This window comes from Thermobia domestica, chromosome 5 (assembly GCF_964235325.1).
Source record: "Thermobia domestica chromosome 5, izTheDome1.hap1.1, whole genome shotgun sequence".
NCBI lineage: Eukaryota > Metazoa > Arthropoda > Insecta > Zygentoma > Lepismatidae > Thermobia > Thermobia domestica.
In genome coordinates this window covers 18,851,401-18,864,518 of record NC_137458.1, presented here as the reverse complement: position 1 = coordinate 18,864,518, position 13,118 = coordinate 18,851,401, and the positions used below count along the sequence as shown (strand labels likewise).

At 34.2% G+C, this 13,118-nt stretch overlaps 1 protein-coding gene across 1 annotated transcript in view; it reads right to left on the bottom strand.

Annotated features, from left to right (window-relative positions):
- Positions 1 to 13,118, bottom strand: part of LOC145685765 (glutamate receptor ionotropic, kainate 5-like) — a 59,897-nt gene that overhangs the window by 44,967 nt on the left and 1,812 nt on the right. Inside the window, exons 2-3 of the mRNA XM_081758283.1 lie at positions 6,315 to 6,499; positions 1,460 to 1,759 (exon numbers count right to left, since the gene is read on the bottom strand). Of these exons, the coding sequence (XP_081614409.1) occupies positions 1,460 to 1,759; positions 6,315 to 6,458 (444 nt within the window). The 5' untranslated portion in view covers positions 6,459 to 6,499. The remainder of the gene's footprint in view (positions 1 to 1,459; positions 1,760 to 6,314; positions 6,500 to 13,118) is intronic.

Sequence of the window (13,118 nt, the reverse complement as noted above, 5' to 3'; positions counted from 1 at the left end):
TAGAAATTGGCAATTTTGGATGTAGAATTGGCTAAAATCACAGTTAATAGCCAAACCAAATTTTATCTTAACTAATCGACATATGAAAATGGCTAGATTTAGCCATAATATTCCTAAATTGACTACACTAGTTGTAGATTGTAGGTGGAATATGCTGCATGACACAATCAATGATCCTAATATCCAAAACGTACTTTCTCACTGTTGATGAACTCAAAGGCATTGTGATGTAGCCCTGTAGTTAAAAGACATTGGCTATAATAGAGTATAATAACAGTATAGAAACACTGGTAGCGGAGCTCACTCCTGGCTAAGCGTTTAGAGTAAGCATCTTTGGCGTGGGAGACCCGGATTGCCGGAAAGAGCTCATGTGGTTCGGAACCCACTTTAAGCGGTAGGTTCAGGTCTCATATAGCCTCGCTGCTGAAAGGGACGCTAAACTGAGAGTCAAATCAAAATTATACTAAGTACTTGAATGTTTAAAAATCGGAGTTCTGTACTATAAATCTATCATTTGTCGTTTGTTGGTTGAAATGGTGTTTAACGTCCTTTCCAGCACCACAGCTAGTGGCGGATCTAGTCTGGGGTCGGGAGCTAGAACCCCCTCAGTGTTTTGAGTGGAAAAATTAATTTAAACTATTATTTATATACATTTTTAAAGTTTATAGTAAACTCATGATATACCTATCATGGTCTGAGTTCTGACTGCCCCTCCCCCGAGTTTTTACCTTCTAGATTTGCTTCTGACTACGGCTATATTAAAAGTGGACCTAAAATTTAAGGAGGATTCTGAACCACTGTAAGGCATTCAAATTTTTCAAGGCTTTCCAATCGAGAAGTGAATTCAGGATCCCGTGAACCAAAGGAACGGGCGTTAACCACTAGGCCAACAGGGTAGCCATATTTGTCGTTTGTTTTCCAGACCAAAATGCTCCTCTTTTTCCTAGCTAAGTCTCGTAAATAGAGTATAATATATATAATATCCTAAAAGTTACTTTTCATCTTGTTCATAAATATTATTACATAAACATTTGTACAAGATTGTAATTAAAGCGTTTAAGAAAATAACGATTAAATTAATCAGTTAAATTTTCTGTTAATTTTTAATTGATATGGTTAAAAATACTCGTAATGACCCAAAATTAATAGTTATAATTTTTCTCGAAAACAATGTGAAATAGATACGCTGCAAGAACCCATTTGTTCATACACTATATACATATATTTAAAAAAAAATGTGCTCCTAGAGCTAATAATAGACATACAAAAAATTATATTAAAAAGTACATAATTTTTATTAGTTCCCAAACTTCATGACTTTATTTTTATTAATTATTAGTTTTTCCTATGCGCTTAATTTTACCCATTACAATTGAAGGTAATTCTCATAATGAAAATTGTCATTTTTAATTTTAACGTGTTACATTTTTCATTAATATTAATACTGAAAAGAACGTACCTCTATGGCGGTAACATTAAGATGTGAGCTTTGGAAGTTAGGTATATCATCTTTTGTAACCAAATCATCACTATAGTCAACCATAGGAAATACTTCTAATAATCCTTCTCCATTATCGACAGCATATAAGCCGACGACTTTTGACGGCGCTTTCAATTCACTAAACATATCATACAATGAAGAAACATTTAGCTCTGAAAATAACATACTCGCATCCGGATCACTTGCCAAGGAAATGGTATTAGTTATGTCCAACGATTGGTCTGCTTGATTTACGTGCGAACTGGAGCGCGGTGACTTCTGTAGAGAAAACGTAAACAAAATGTTGTTAGCTTGAAAGATTGTTTTAGGACCGGTACAATTGAATAGTGAGGGATTTTAGTACAAATGTGCAAAGGTACATGAGAGTTATGAAAATAATTTTAAGATTAGTAATGTTTATTTCATATGAAAGGATAAACGTAAGATTAGAGAATTTCAATACACCATTTTCTCCCTGAAATATGTACAGGACTAGCGTAAATGATTCATTTGTTTTGAAAAAAGCCATATTTTCAAAAGTGTTACACGTATACCGATGAAAGATATATGAAAAGAATCACAAACTTTGTGTGGCAGCACGAGTCCATTATCTTTCCGATCGGGTGTGGCAGTGTTGGAGTACGATGTTAGTACCAGTCGAAAATGGAGGGAAAGCAAGAAAAAAAAATTGTGTGCTTAAATATGCCAGATGTTCGTCTGTTATAGCTGTGCAACGCGCTTTCAGAAGAGAGTGTGGAAAAGAGTCGCCATGTAAGCAAAGGATTTTGCGGTGGTATCAGCAATTCAAGGACTTTGGTTGCTTGTGTAAAGAGAAAAGCATCTGGCCTCCCAAATCACCTGATTTCACGCCTTGCGATTTCCTGTGGGGGTAGTTAAGAACCTTGTTTACGCACCCTTACCACCGCAGTCTTTAGTCGAGCTGAAAGAACTCATCAGTGGTGCAGTGCCAACAATTGACAGGATTATGCTACAAAATGTATGGAATGAGCTTGATTATCGTCTGGACATGTGTCGTGTCACCAAAGGAGCACATAGCAGAGGGTGTATAAACTTGGTCAGTTTGTGGTTCTTTTCATATATCTTTCATGGGTGTATGTGTAATATTTTAGAAAATATAGCCTTTTCAAAGTGAATGAATCATTTATGCGAGCCCAGTACATCAAAACTGTTTTAAATATTGAATAAACCCTGGATTGACTACTACAAGAAAATATATTTTAAAAAAATAAATGATAAGTACATTACATTTTAGAATTGATATATTCTGATTGCTCAAGAAGATAGCATTAATAAATTTACTAATTTTCTGGTACAATTTCACAGTTACCAAAATAGCTGCTCTCGCTATATATATTATCCGTAAACAAATTTGAATATTCAAAATAAGAACAATATGATTAAAGAAAGAAAAAAAAACACTTCAATGTGTAATGAAATTAGAAAAATATAATGCTCAACATTTTAGTAAAACAAAAAAAATCTACCTGTGAAGTGTGTTCCATATCCAAAACGACACTTTCTGTCAGGATTACAGGGCTTGAAGTTAAAAAGAAAAAAGGACTAGTACCTTTTTGACGTTTAGGTACTGTAGTAAAGAAAATCTTATGTCATTTGCGGCAAAATGGACGTAGCAGTTTTTTTTTTTTTTAATTACACTATCTGAACTTGCGCTCTATACACACCCCATCATTAACATATGAGCAGGAATCTCCTTGTCATTCCTCACAACATCTGTACACGTCCCTTTACAGACACAAGTGAAGAACGTCTTGATAAAAATCGGCAAGGAATATCATAAACGGGAGATTTTTTTTTTTTGCGATTATTTTGTCAATATCTCGCACCGTTTGCAAGATTTGAGTCTACTTCCGGTTGGAGTTTCTGATTCATGTATGATGAGTGTTCTCTTTCTTCGTGCGTGCAGTATGTAATAAGCAAATACATTACATACACAATTAACTATAATGTTAGTGATATATGGTGTTCACTGGACAAAACACTTAAAAAAATAAAGATTCATGTTAGACTGGGGAAATGGTTATTCTTCGTTTTTCATGATCATTTGACCAGGAAACAAACGCCGGATATACTAACCCCATATATAAATGTGTGGTGTTGGGATGTATAACTAGTCGGATATTATTTTTCTTTTTAAAATTTCAATACTTCCAGATTACCCCCCAAAAATATAATAAAGAAATAACGTCCATTTTCTTAAAATATTCAATTAGAACTTAACAATCTACACAAACTTACAATCAATCAGTGAAAACGGCATCTTTCTAGAGCTTGTGGTTACCGAGATATCATTGTCAAAATAATTCGCCACAAACATACAATGGGGCGCAGATAAAAGTAGCCCATGTCAGAATAAAGGAAATGCATAGAAATTACAGTAACGAAGAGTTGAAATGAACTTACCATTTATTTACAATGAAAAATATAGAGAAAATACAACAGTGAACAGTATGAGTGCCACTCATTCTAGCTTTGGAACTTTTTGTATAAAATAACAGACAAATTCTGACCAAAGCATATATTTACTAATAAATAATAGCGTTACAGTTTCGGCCAATTAACTTGCCGAAACTGTAACGCTATTATTTATTAGCTAATATATGCTTTGGTCAGAATTTGTCTGTTATTTTATAGTGAAAAATATATTTATAGAAGGTGTAAAGTGACCCTCCTGTGAAATCAATACACTGCTTTGCACGTGTAAACATATTCAAATACTCGCGGCGTAAAGCTCGGATCTCGATGGCGGCAACTTAGTGGCTAATGTTGTCTTTCAGTTCCTGTATTGTGTGTGGATTAGTTTCATAGACCTTGTTCTTTGATGTCCCCACAGGAAGAAATCACATGTTATTAGATTCGGCGAACGTAGTGGCCAAAAAATTTTGCCAACACTTCGTCCTCAGAGAAGGCATCATGGACAAGTTCCAGAGATACCATAGAAGTGTGGCATATTGTCTCATTTTGCTAGAAGAAGCGATATTGTGTTTCATATTCAGTGAGTTGAGCTCAAAATGCATAAAAAACTTCCATATATAGAACCGTGTTGAAAAAAATATTGGTGCAATGACGCGCGTTCCTATTACACCGCACCAAACGTCGATTTTTTCGTCATGAAGTGGTTGCTGACTAACAATGTTAGGATTCTGCGTTGCTCAGTACCTCGTGTTCTGTGAATTCACATGACCGGAAAGATGATACCATGCTTCATTACTTATGACGTAATGGAAGGGGTCTAACAAATCATCATTGCTGTTATTCAAGAATGCTAAGAAAAATGCTAACAATCGATAATTCTTGTATGTCGGTTGTTGTATATTATCGAGCGTTGAAGAAATAATCAATAATTGCATAAACTGTCTATTGTTGTAGCTGTTTACTCAATTTCAGAAGTCGAAATATTGCAATCGCATTCAAAGGGGATGCGGTGTACTTTTAAGTGCACCACCCTGTATAAACGTCCACAAGCATTTAAACTTTTCTTGACCACAAGCATATAAACCTAGCATTTTAATATTTAGATAAAATGAAATATCAAAAGCTAATTGTCTCATTTTCCTAGGAAGATGTTCAATTACACTTGGTAACCATCACAGTTAAGACTTTTAGAAATGTTTCATGCTAAAAGAAAAGGGAGGGAATAGGTTTCTAACGCATGGCGAATAAAGGATACGGGCTACCGTACTAAACTATCTCGCTCTCACTTCTTCAATTGAATCATATCATGCTGTAGTTATTACGGAAAAATTTATTTACGAAATATAAACAAAAATATAATAGTCGGTTTCGGAAAACTGTATCGAAGAAAACTCAACCCCAAGAGCGAAGTACCCCTTTTGGAATTTTTCATGGAAATTATTTTGTGCCGTACTGTACAATTATTAATTTAGTGTTTATTTATAAAATAAGACAATAAGTAATTGTAAAATACTTCCACCTATATTTTCAGAAAAATGATAGATCTAGATTTTTTTCATAAGAGAGAGAAAGTAGATATAAAATGTAAGATCAAATTTCATGCTACATCAATCATTCCCCTGTCAAACAAGTATAGTTTCATTAAGAAATTGTATATACAAATGTATGTTGTTAGGAATATTTTTGTTGGCGTCCGGGCCTGATAGACCTCCGTCGATGCGTCCATGAATAGTTTACCAAAATATTTGAAATTTTATTTTAAGGGCCTGACATACTAAAAATAATACAACATTTACCATTTTTTCTTGTTTTTATTCATCATATTGTGTTGGAATCCTGTGAACTGCTTAGTTGTATTTAGTTTGTAATAAACAAAATAGTTTTAAGATACAGTTATTAAAATTAAATAATAATCTTGTTTAAAAAGTAGTTCATAGGATACCAAAACAATATGATACGTAATCAAATGCAGTTGAGTTCGTTCCTCTAGTTGCTGCCTTAACTTAGATTTTGGGGGGAATTGTTATTCTGGCAACACTATAATTTCTATGGATGGCAACACTGAAAATTCTACAGGATCATCATATTTTCTGTTGTAGAATAACATTATCTATGATTGTGGTTAAGTTGCATCTAATTATCTTCTTTCACTTATGAATAAACAAGCAAATGAAAAATGATAAATTTTGTATTATTTTTAGTGTCAGGCTCTGAAAGAAAATAATGCTAGCACATTATTTTTTTTTCAACTTAGTGAATTGATTACATTTGCTTCAATAAAATTATCAGAGAAATTTGATTTTTTTCCTTCTTTCATGCAACAATAAGACAAAGAACATTTTACAAGTAAATTTTTGTTTTATATTGACGATATGCTTACCTTTGTGGAGTGAAAAATCAACATTCGATTAGATGATATTATAATCTTAGCATTTCTATAAAGTTGTGTAAAATTTTGATTCGGTGCCATACTCATGGGTTTGCTACTGTTTTCGTATCCAATCCACAAATAGCTTTTGGACATATTTTTGCTCCAATTATTAAGGCATTCTATGGTAAATAATCCTTTAACAACAGAATAAAACCATTTTTAAAAATATTATCCATACATATTCTTACATATTATTACGAACATAATTTTTATTCAATTTTGTTCGATGCTCTTTATATATTTACCTTAGAGTATGCCGAAAAATGATGAAAATGCTTCGCGCGTTGCTTTCAAAGTTGATGACATTTTGAAAGAAAATTTACAAATAAAGGAAGATCACAGTTCAAGGAAAAAGAAAATTGAATAACTTACATGTTTTATTCCTTTATTGAACATAAATTTAAAGATTTGGAAACAAATTATTTTAGACTATTAGTAATATTTGTAACCATACTGTGTATTGACAGAACTTAGTTTTGTCAATAAAAAATCTGTTTATAAATATTGTTGATGGCCTGAAACAATTTGTTTTTAAACATTTAAAGTATTCAATAAAGAAAAAAACATGTAAGTTGTTTAACCCTTAACTGCATGAAAAATGAGGGTATTGATTAAAATCGATTATTTTCCAGAAATTTGAAAGAAATTTGAGAAATGCTTTTACACGAAAGAAGAAAATATTGTAGGAATAAAAGTCATCAAATTTGGATTTCCTGTGTCATATGACAAGGGAGATGTGAAGCATGAAAAAACGACTTGGGGTCCAAGAGACCCCACATATGCATCCAAGGGTTAAGTTGTTTGTATTTTTTTTAACCTTGAATTGTGGTCTATCTTTGTAAATTTTCTTTCAAAATGTCATTAACTTTGAAAGCAATACACGACCGGATTTAAATAATATTTAAATAATATTATATTTAAATAATATATGTTGATGGATTTAAATAATATTTAAACATTATTTTCAGTGGTTGTAAAACATAAGTATTTGAGGTAGGTATTAACATTCACGAAGAGGCTAATTGAAAAATATTTTTAAAAATCTACATGAATATCAATTATTAAGGAATAGCAATTTAGTATTAAGGCCAATTGAGTACGCAATATATCTACAACATTGTGGGTGTGGGGCTTTTGAAGATTATACCTTCCTATGTTCTCATTCCTCCAATGATATCAGAAACATTCAAGCACATTAATTGACAGCCATCTTTAACCCTCATATTTTCTCTCTCATTCCTGAGAAATGGTTGAATTTCTTTATTAATGTACAACGTGTAACTCAGATCACACTTGCACAAATAGGATGACCCACACCGCATTATTTAAGAGCAGCATACCTTCAAACGATGTATTAGCAGTGTAGTGTAATTTACCAGAGAGAATTTATGGTAGCACAAACACACATATCGACCTTTATTGGTTATTAACGTTTTTTGGTGATTATTCCTTACTGGTATGTCCAATCGGGACATGCGACGCCTAATAACATTCATTGCGTGCTGTCAAATTACCATGTCAAATATAGCTAAGAAACCGTTCAGGTATCTCTGCCAAACGAATGTCTACATCAACTGAAGAGCAGCTTCGCTTTGAAAAATTGTGTTTGCAGAACAAAACGAAAATACTTCGCCCTATTGCTAATGCTGAAAATTGCATTTTACATTCTTTACAACGAGAATTTGCACGCCAAATGCTTTTTCGATGTTAAGTCTATGGGTATTCCGTTTTTCGGTGATTATTCCTCAATCGTTTGTCTGATCTCGACTTGCGATACCTTACGACACATAGCATGCGCTCTCGAATCACCATTTCAAATTTGCTTAAAGAACCGCGTCCGATTCCCGACGAGAGCTGATGTGGTTCGGATCCCACGTTAAGCTGTAGGTCCATGTCTCATATAGCTTCGATGCTGAAAGAGACGCTAAACTGAAAAGAATTCAACTCAAATTTGGTTTAAAACGATTCAGGAATCTCGGAGAACTATCCGGATAATCAAACAGCTAAGTTGAGTAAACAGGAGCTTCACTCCAATAAAATTTCCCAAAATCGGAAATGCTCATCCCACTGGTACGTTAAACTAAAACAATTCATTTCCAAAATTGGTAATTTAAAATATTTGGAATTGGCAACACTGTTTTCTTATGAAATTTTAGAACAGTAAACTTCCAATTATCTTTGGAATTAGGTGACATGGCAATCGCTGATAATTGGCAAAATGGCCTAAAAAGGACAAAAATCAATACGAAAATGGTTTTGAACATTTTTTATTTACAGTAGAGGGCATGTACAGTAGGGTGGAGCGAAAAAATCAACTTTACGAGTATCGAATTCTAATAGGACTCAAAAGTTGCATATTCGCGTGCTAATCAATGGAAAAATAACGAAAAAATCACATTTTGGATCTTCAGTTCGCGCAAACGGCTTGATTTTTTAAAAAATAACAAAAACACTTAACATTTACCTTTACGCAAAGAATATACAGATTACTTTTTTTATTTGTATAGCGTCTAAGTACTTTATTTTAGGTGTGTGAGGGCATGTTTGTTAATAATTCGTTAATGTGAGTGAATTTGTACATTTTATTTTCATAATGATTTTACAGCTCTTCGTCCATTTGCCAACGTTTTCTTTCTTTATTTTTTTCATGAAATGGCCCAGAACTCCCTACGAGAAGGTGGCTACATCTCTCAAGTTCCTGAGTATGGCATGGAACATTTAAGACGTCAATCTCATGAGCAGATTTGTCATGCATAAGTTATAATATAGTTTCTGTTGTCAACCTTTCGAACACTGGAGGAGGCGTGTTTACATTTTCTCCAATCTATCAGCTCACTTTAGTTCGTGGCATCAAAATTTATTGACGTTGCCACAAAAGTTCTAACAGATTTCAACTTCGGATCTTGATTTCTTGCCTCTAGCACTCTCCCGTAGCCGAACTCTCGTATGTGTGGTTTCTCGAACATTGTCATAGCTAACAATATGTTCTTTGGATGACAAGAACGCGTTTCTCTAAATCACAGGATTGATAACTCTTTTAATGTTGTTTGGCAAATATCTACTTGTTTGAACTCCTTCAAAATATGTTTAGGTCCATATTTTACTGACTAATATCTCTTTATGTCAAACCAGATAGGAACATATGTCTTTACAATGTAGTTTACAAGCACTTTGAGTTCGTTTGTAGAATTTGTTTGAGTAACATACAACCGTAAGACCCGGTTTGCACATGTCAGCCATCGGAAGTAACTGAGAGGTTGAGGATCTCTTATACTCACATCTGGAGCACACTGTCCTGTCTGAATTGCTCTGTTAGAACTTTTATGGCAACTTCAATAAATTTTGATGTCACGAACTACAATGAGCTGATAAGATTCGAGAAAATGTAAGCTATCACCCCCTCCAGTGCTCGAAAGCTTGACAACAGAAACTATATTATAACTTATGCATGACAAATCTGCTAATGAGTTTAACTTCTTAAATTTTCCATGCCATACTCAGGAAGTTGAAAGGTGTGAAACTTGTTACGGAGTCTGCAGGACTTGTTACGGAGTGTGGACAAGAAAAAAAGAGATGGCTACATTAGAGCAATTTTGCTCTCAATACTCACAATGCCAAAATTTGATTTAAAAAATCTGAATTTAAAACGTCCTTGACTAAATCAACATAATTTAGCACATCCTAATTGGCAGGAGAGTTGAGTAGGATGTGAGTGGAACTCGAATTGCAGCCACTTTCTCGTAGGGAGTTCTGGGCCATTTCATGAAAAAAAGAAGAAAACGTTGACAAATAGTCGAAGAGCTGCAAAATTATTATGAATATAAAATGCATAAAATCACTCACATTAAAGAATTATTAACAAGCATACCCTCACACAACTAAAATAGAGTACTTAGACGCTAAAGGAATGAAAAAGTAATCTGTATATTAATTGCATAAAGGCTTTTTTTTTCATTTTTTAAAAATTTAAGGCCGTTTGCGTGAACTGAAGATCCAAAGTGTGATTGTTTTTGTTATATTTCCATTGATTAGCATGGGAATACGCAACTTTTGAGCCCTATCAGAATTCGATATTCGAAAATTTGATTTTTTTTCCACGTACGTAAATTACTTAATAAACAATAGTTTTCTGTGTTCACAAATTTATTGGTTTAAACTTTTACGAAAAGTTGGTTTATTCCTTTTGTAAGTGTGTGCTTGTGTGTATGTGTCTGTTAAAACAACTCTTCTTATTTTGTGATTGATTTTTTTTAACATTTTGCCAAAATAAAAAAAAGTAAAAGAAAAAAAAAGATCGCGAACAATCGGGCCACAGATAATCAAGAGTTTACTGTACTTTTAAACCGTTCCTTGATTACATACAAACATAATGGGCCTTATTCAGAGTCGTTTTGACGTGTGGTTAGTGCCATAATAGAGTTCGACTAACATATGTATCCTGCAGTAGTCTGGCTTCTAGTATGATGCTAATCATACGTCAAAACGACTCTGCATAAGGCAGATTGTGTGTAAGAATTATCTTGATAGTTATGAAACGAATGAAGTAATATAATAACAAATGATATCATATTACTCTGTTTACCATATGAGAGCTGTAGTAAACCTCTCTAACTCCAAGAATGAACTATTTATACCATACTTCTCACCAATGGCGCTCAAAAAGATCTATCTAGGTTTTCCTCCTTCCTTCAAGAAGATATTATCAAAAAATAAACATTTATTATACGCAGTGGCGTATTTACGATTTTCTTTCGGGGGGGGGCTTTGCTAACTTTCGGGGAGGGCTTTGCCTGAAAATGTGAAAATTCTGCAAGATATTTCATATACTTTACTATAGTAAGTAAGATTTCGGGGGGGGGGGGGGCTTAAGCCCGGAAGAACTTTGAAGCTTGAACTTTGATTGATGAAACTCTACGTACGCTACTGTTCTCTACTCCATAGACACGGCTAAAACATAAATTCAAATTTTATGAGTGAATAAATACAATTTAAATATATTATAGTTAGCATTATTACTATTTCTCAAGGAAATTGCAGGCAATCTAGACTTCAGTTCCCTGGTGCGCTAGAAGAGAACTGTTTCTTTAAAAAAATGGCTGAACAAAGTTCCAAGAAAAAATGAAATGAAATCTTTGAGTTTTACGTCCCACGCTTATGGGACGATAAACGAAAAGAGACGGTGATGATGAGTAATGAATGAAATTGAGGAATGAAGAAAGTGGGAGGAAACGGGAGAATCCCGAGAAAACTCACGCACACGGTGTTTGTCCACCACAAGGTTCATTTGCCACCAGAGGTGAATGCTCTACCACTGAGCAACCGCAGCCCCTAAAACTTTCTCGTCTCGTAGCACTACCCGAGCGTTGGAGACAGGTTATTTCTGCTAGAGCCTTTCTATTTCAAGTGTGTCCTCGGAAAATATGTGAAGCATTCTTCAGTCCCATCCCCGCCGCCCTCTTACGGAGGAAACCTTTCCTTTGTAGAGGAAAGAGGTAAATAACCTCTGCTGTGTTGCCAATTTGTCATTGAATCGTTTGATCTCGAGAAGTGAAGATCGTAGGCTACTTAGAATGGCTAACAAGACAGAGCTCAGCAAAATCCGTGAAATAGTTCCTAGTGGTAACGCTTCCGCGTCTAACAATTGAAAGATCTCGGACGCAGTTACTTGTCCCTCCTCTTTCGAGGGATTTACGGTAAAACACACATCGACAGCAGAGCCAGCGGGGGCACACTTGAAATAGAAACGTGAAACACAGTCATGTAAAAAAAAAAAAAAAAAAAAAAAAAGAAAAAAAAGAAAAGAAATTCGCCATGTGACAGATAAAAATTCGAACACCAACCTGCAGCATTCTGTGAAAGAAAAGTAATATCAAAATCTATAATTCGAACGAGCCATTTGTCCTTCAATAAGGAAAGAACTTGTTCGAGGAAAACAGACGTGAAGAATGAATTAGCAACTATTGCACACTGAAAGACAATACAAATGCTAAGAATTGTTCCTACAATTTTCGTGATAGACATTCTGGTTCAACACTGATATGAAATATATCGTGCAGAGTGCTCTGAAATCTGCAAAATGTATGTTAAACAAAATATTTTCCTTGAGAAATAATTCATATCTTATGACATACATTATGAACTTTAATGTATGGACGACAACTGCCGCTTGTTTGTGCACAGCATGACATTGCTTGTCTTATCCGATGACAGACTCTTATTGGACAGAATTACAATTTGAATGCTTCTGTGGACGGTAACAGAGCCTTTCAGTTACTGTTTCTTAGACAAAAGTCACACGAATCGATTTTCATTAGTAATTCACTAAAGACACTTAAGCAGCGCGATATGGTGTTAATGGATTTTTGGTCTTTTAGTGGGTTTTCGTTTCACCTTACAATAAGACAAGCATTTAATATTGTCACATGGTATTTTATGTCAGCCTATTCATTCTTTTGACGGAGATGAATGCGGTTTTCAGATTGCAACACACCTATCACTAGTACAAAGGAATTCCTGTACTTTCAGAGTTTCACTGTATACACAAACAATTATGTATTGAGAATCGAACGAGCTTTACATATGATAACGCGAAATGATGAAAAGTTCTAATATACAGTGGTACCCCGATAACTTGAAGCTGATGGGAATACACACAAATTTGAGTTATCGAGTTTTTCGAGTAATCAACATTCGAGTTATCAAGGTGACCAAAATTCGAGATACCGAGGTTTCGACTTAATCATTAAAAGTGAT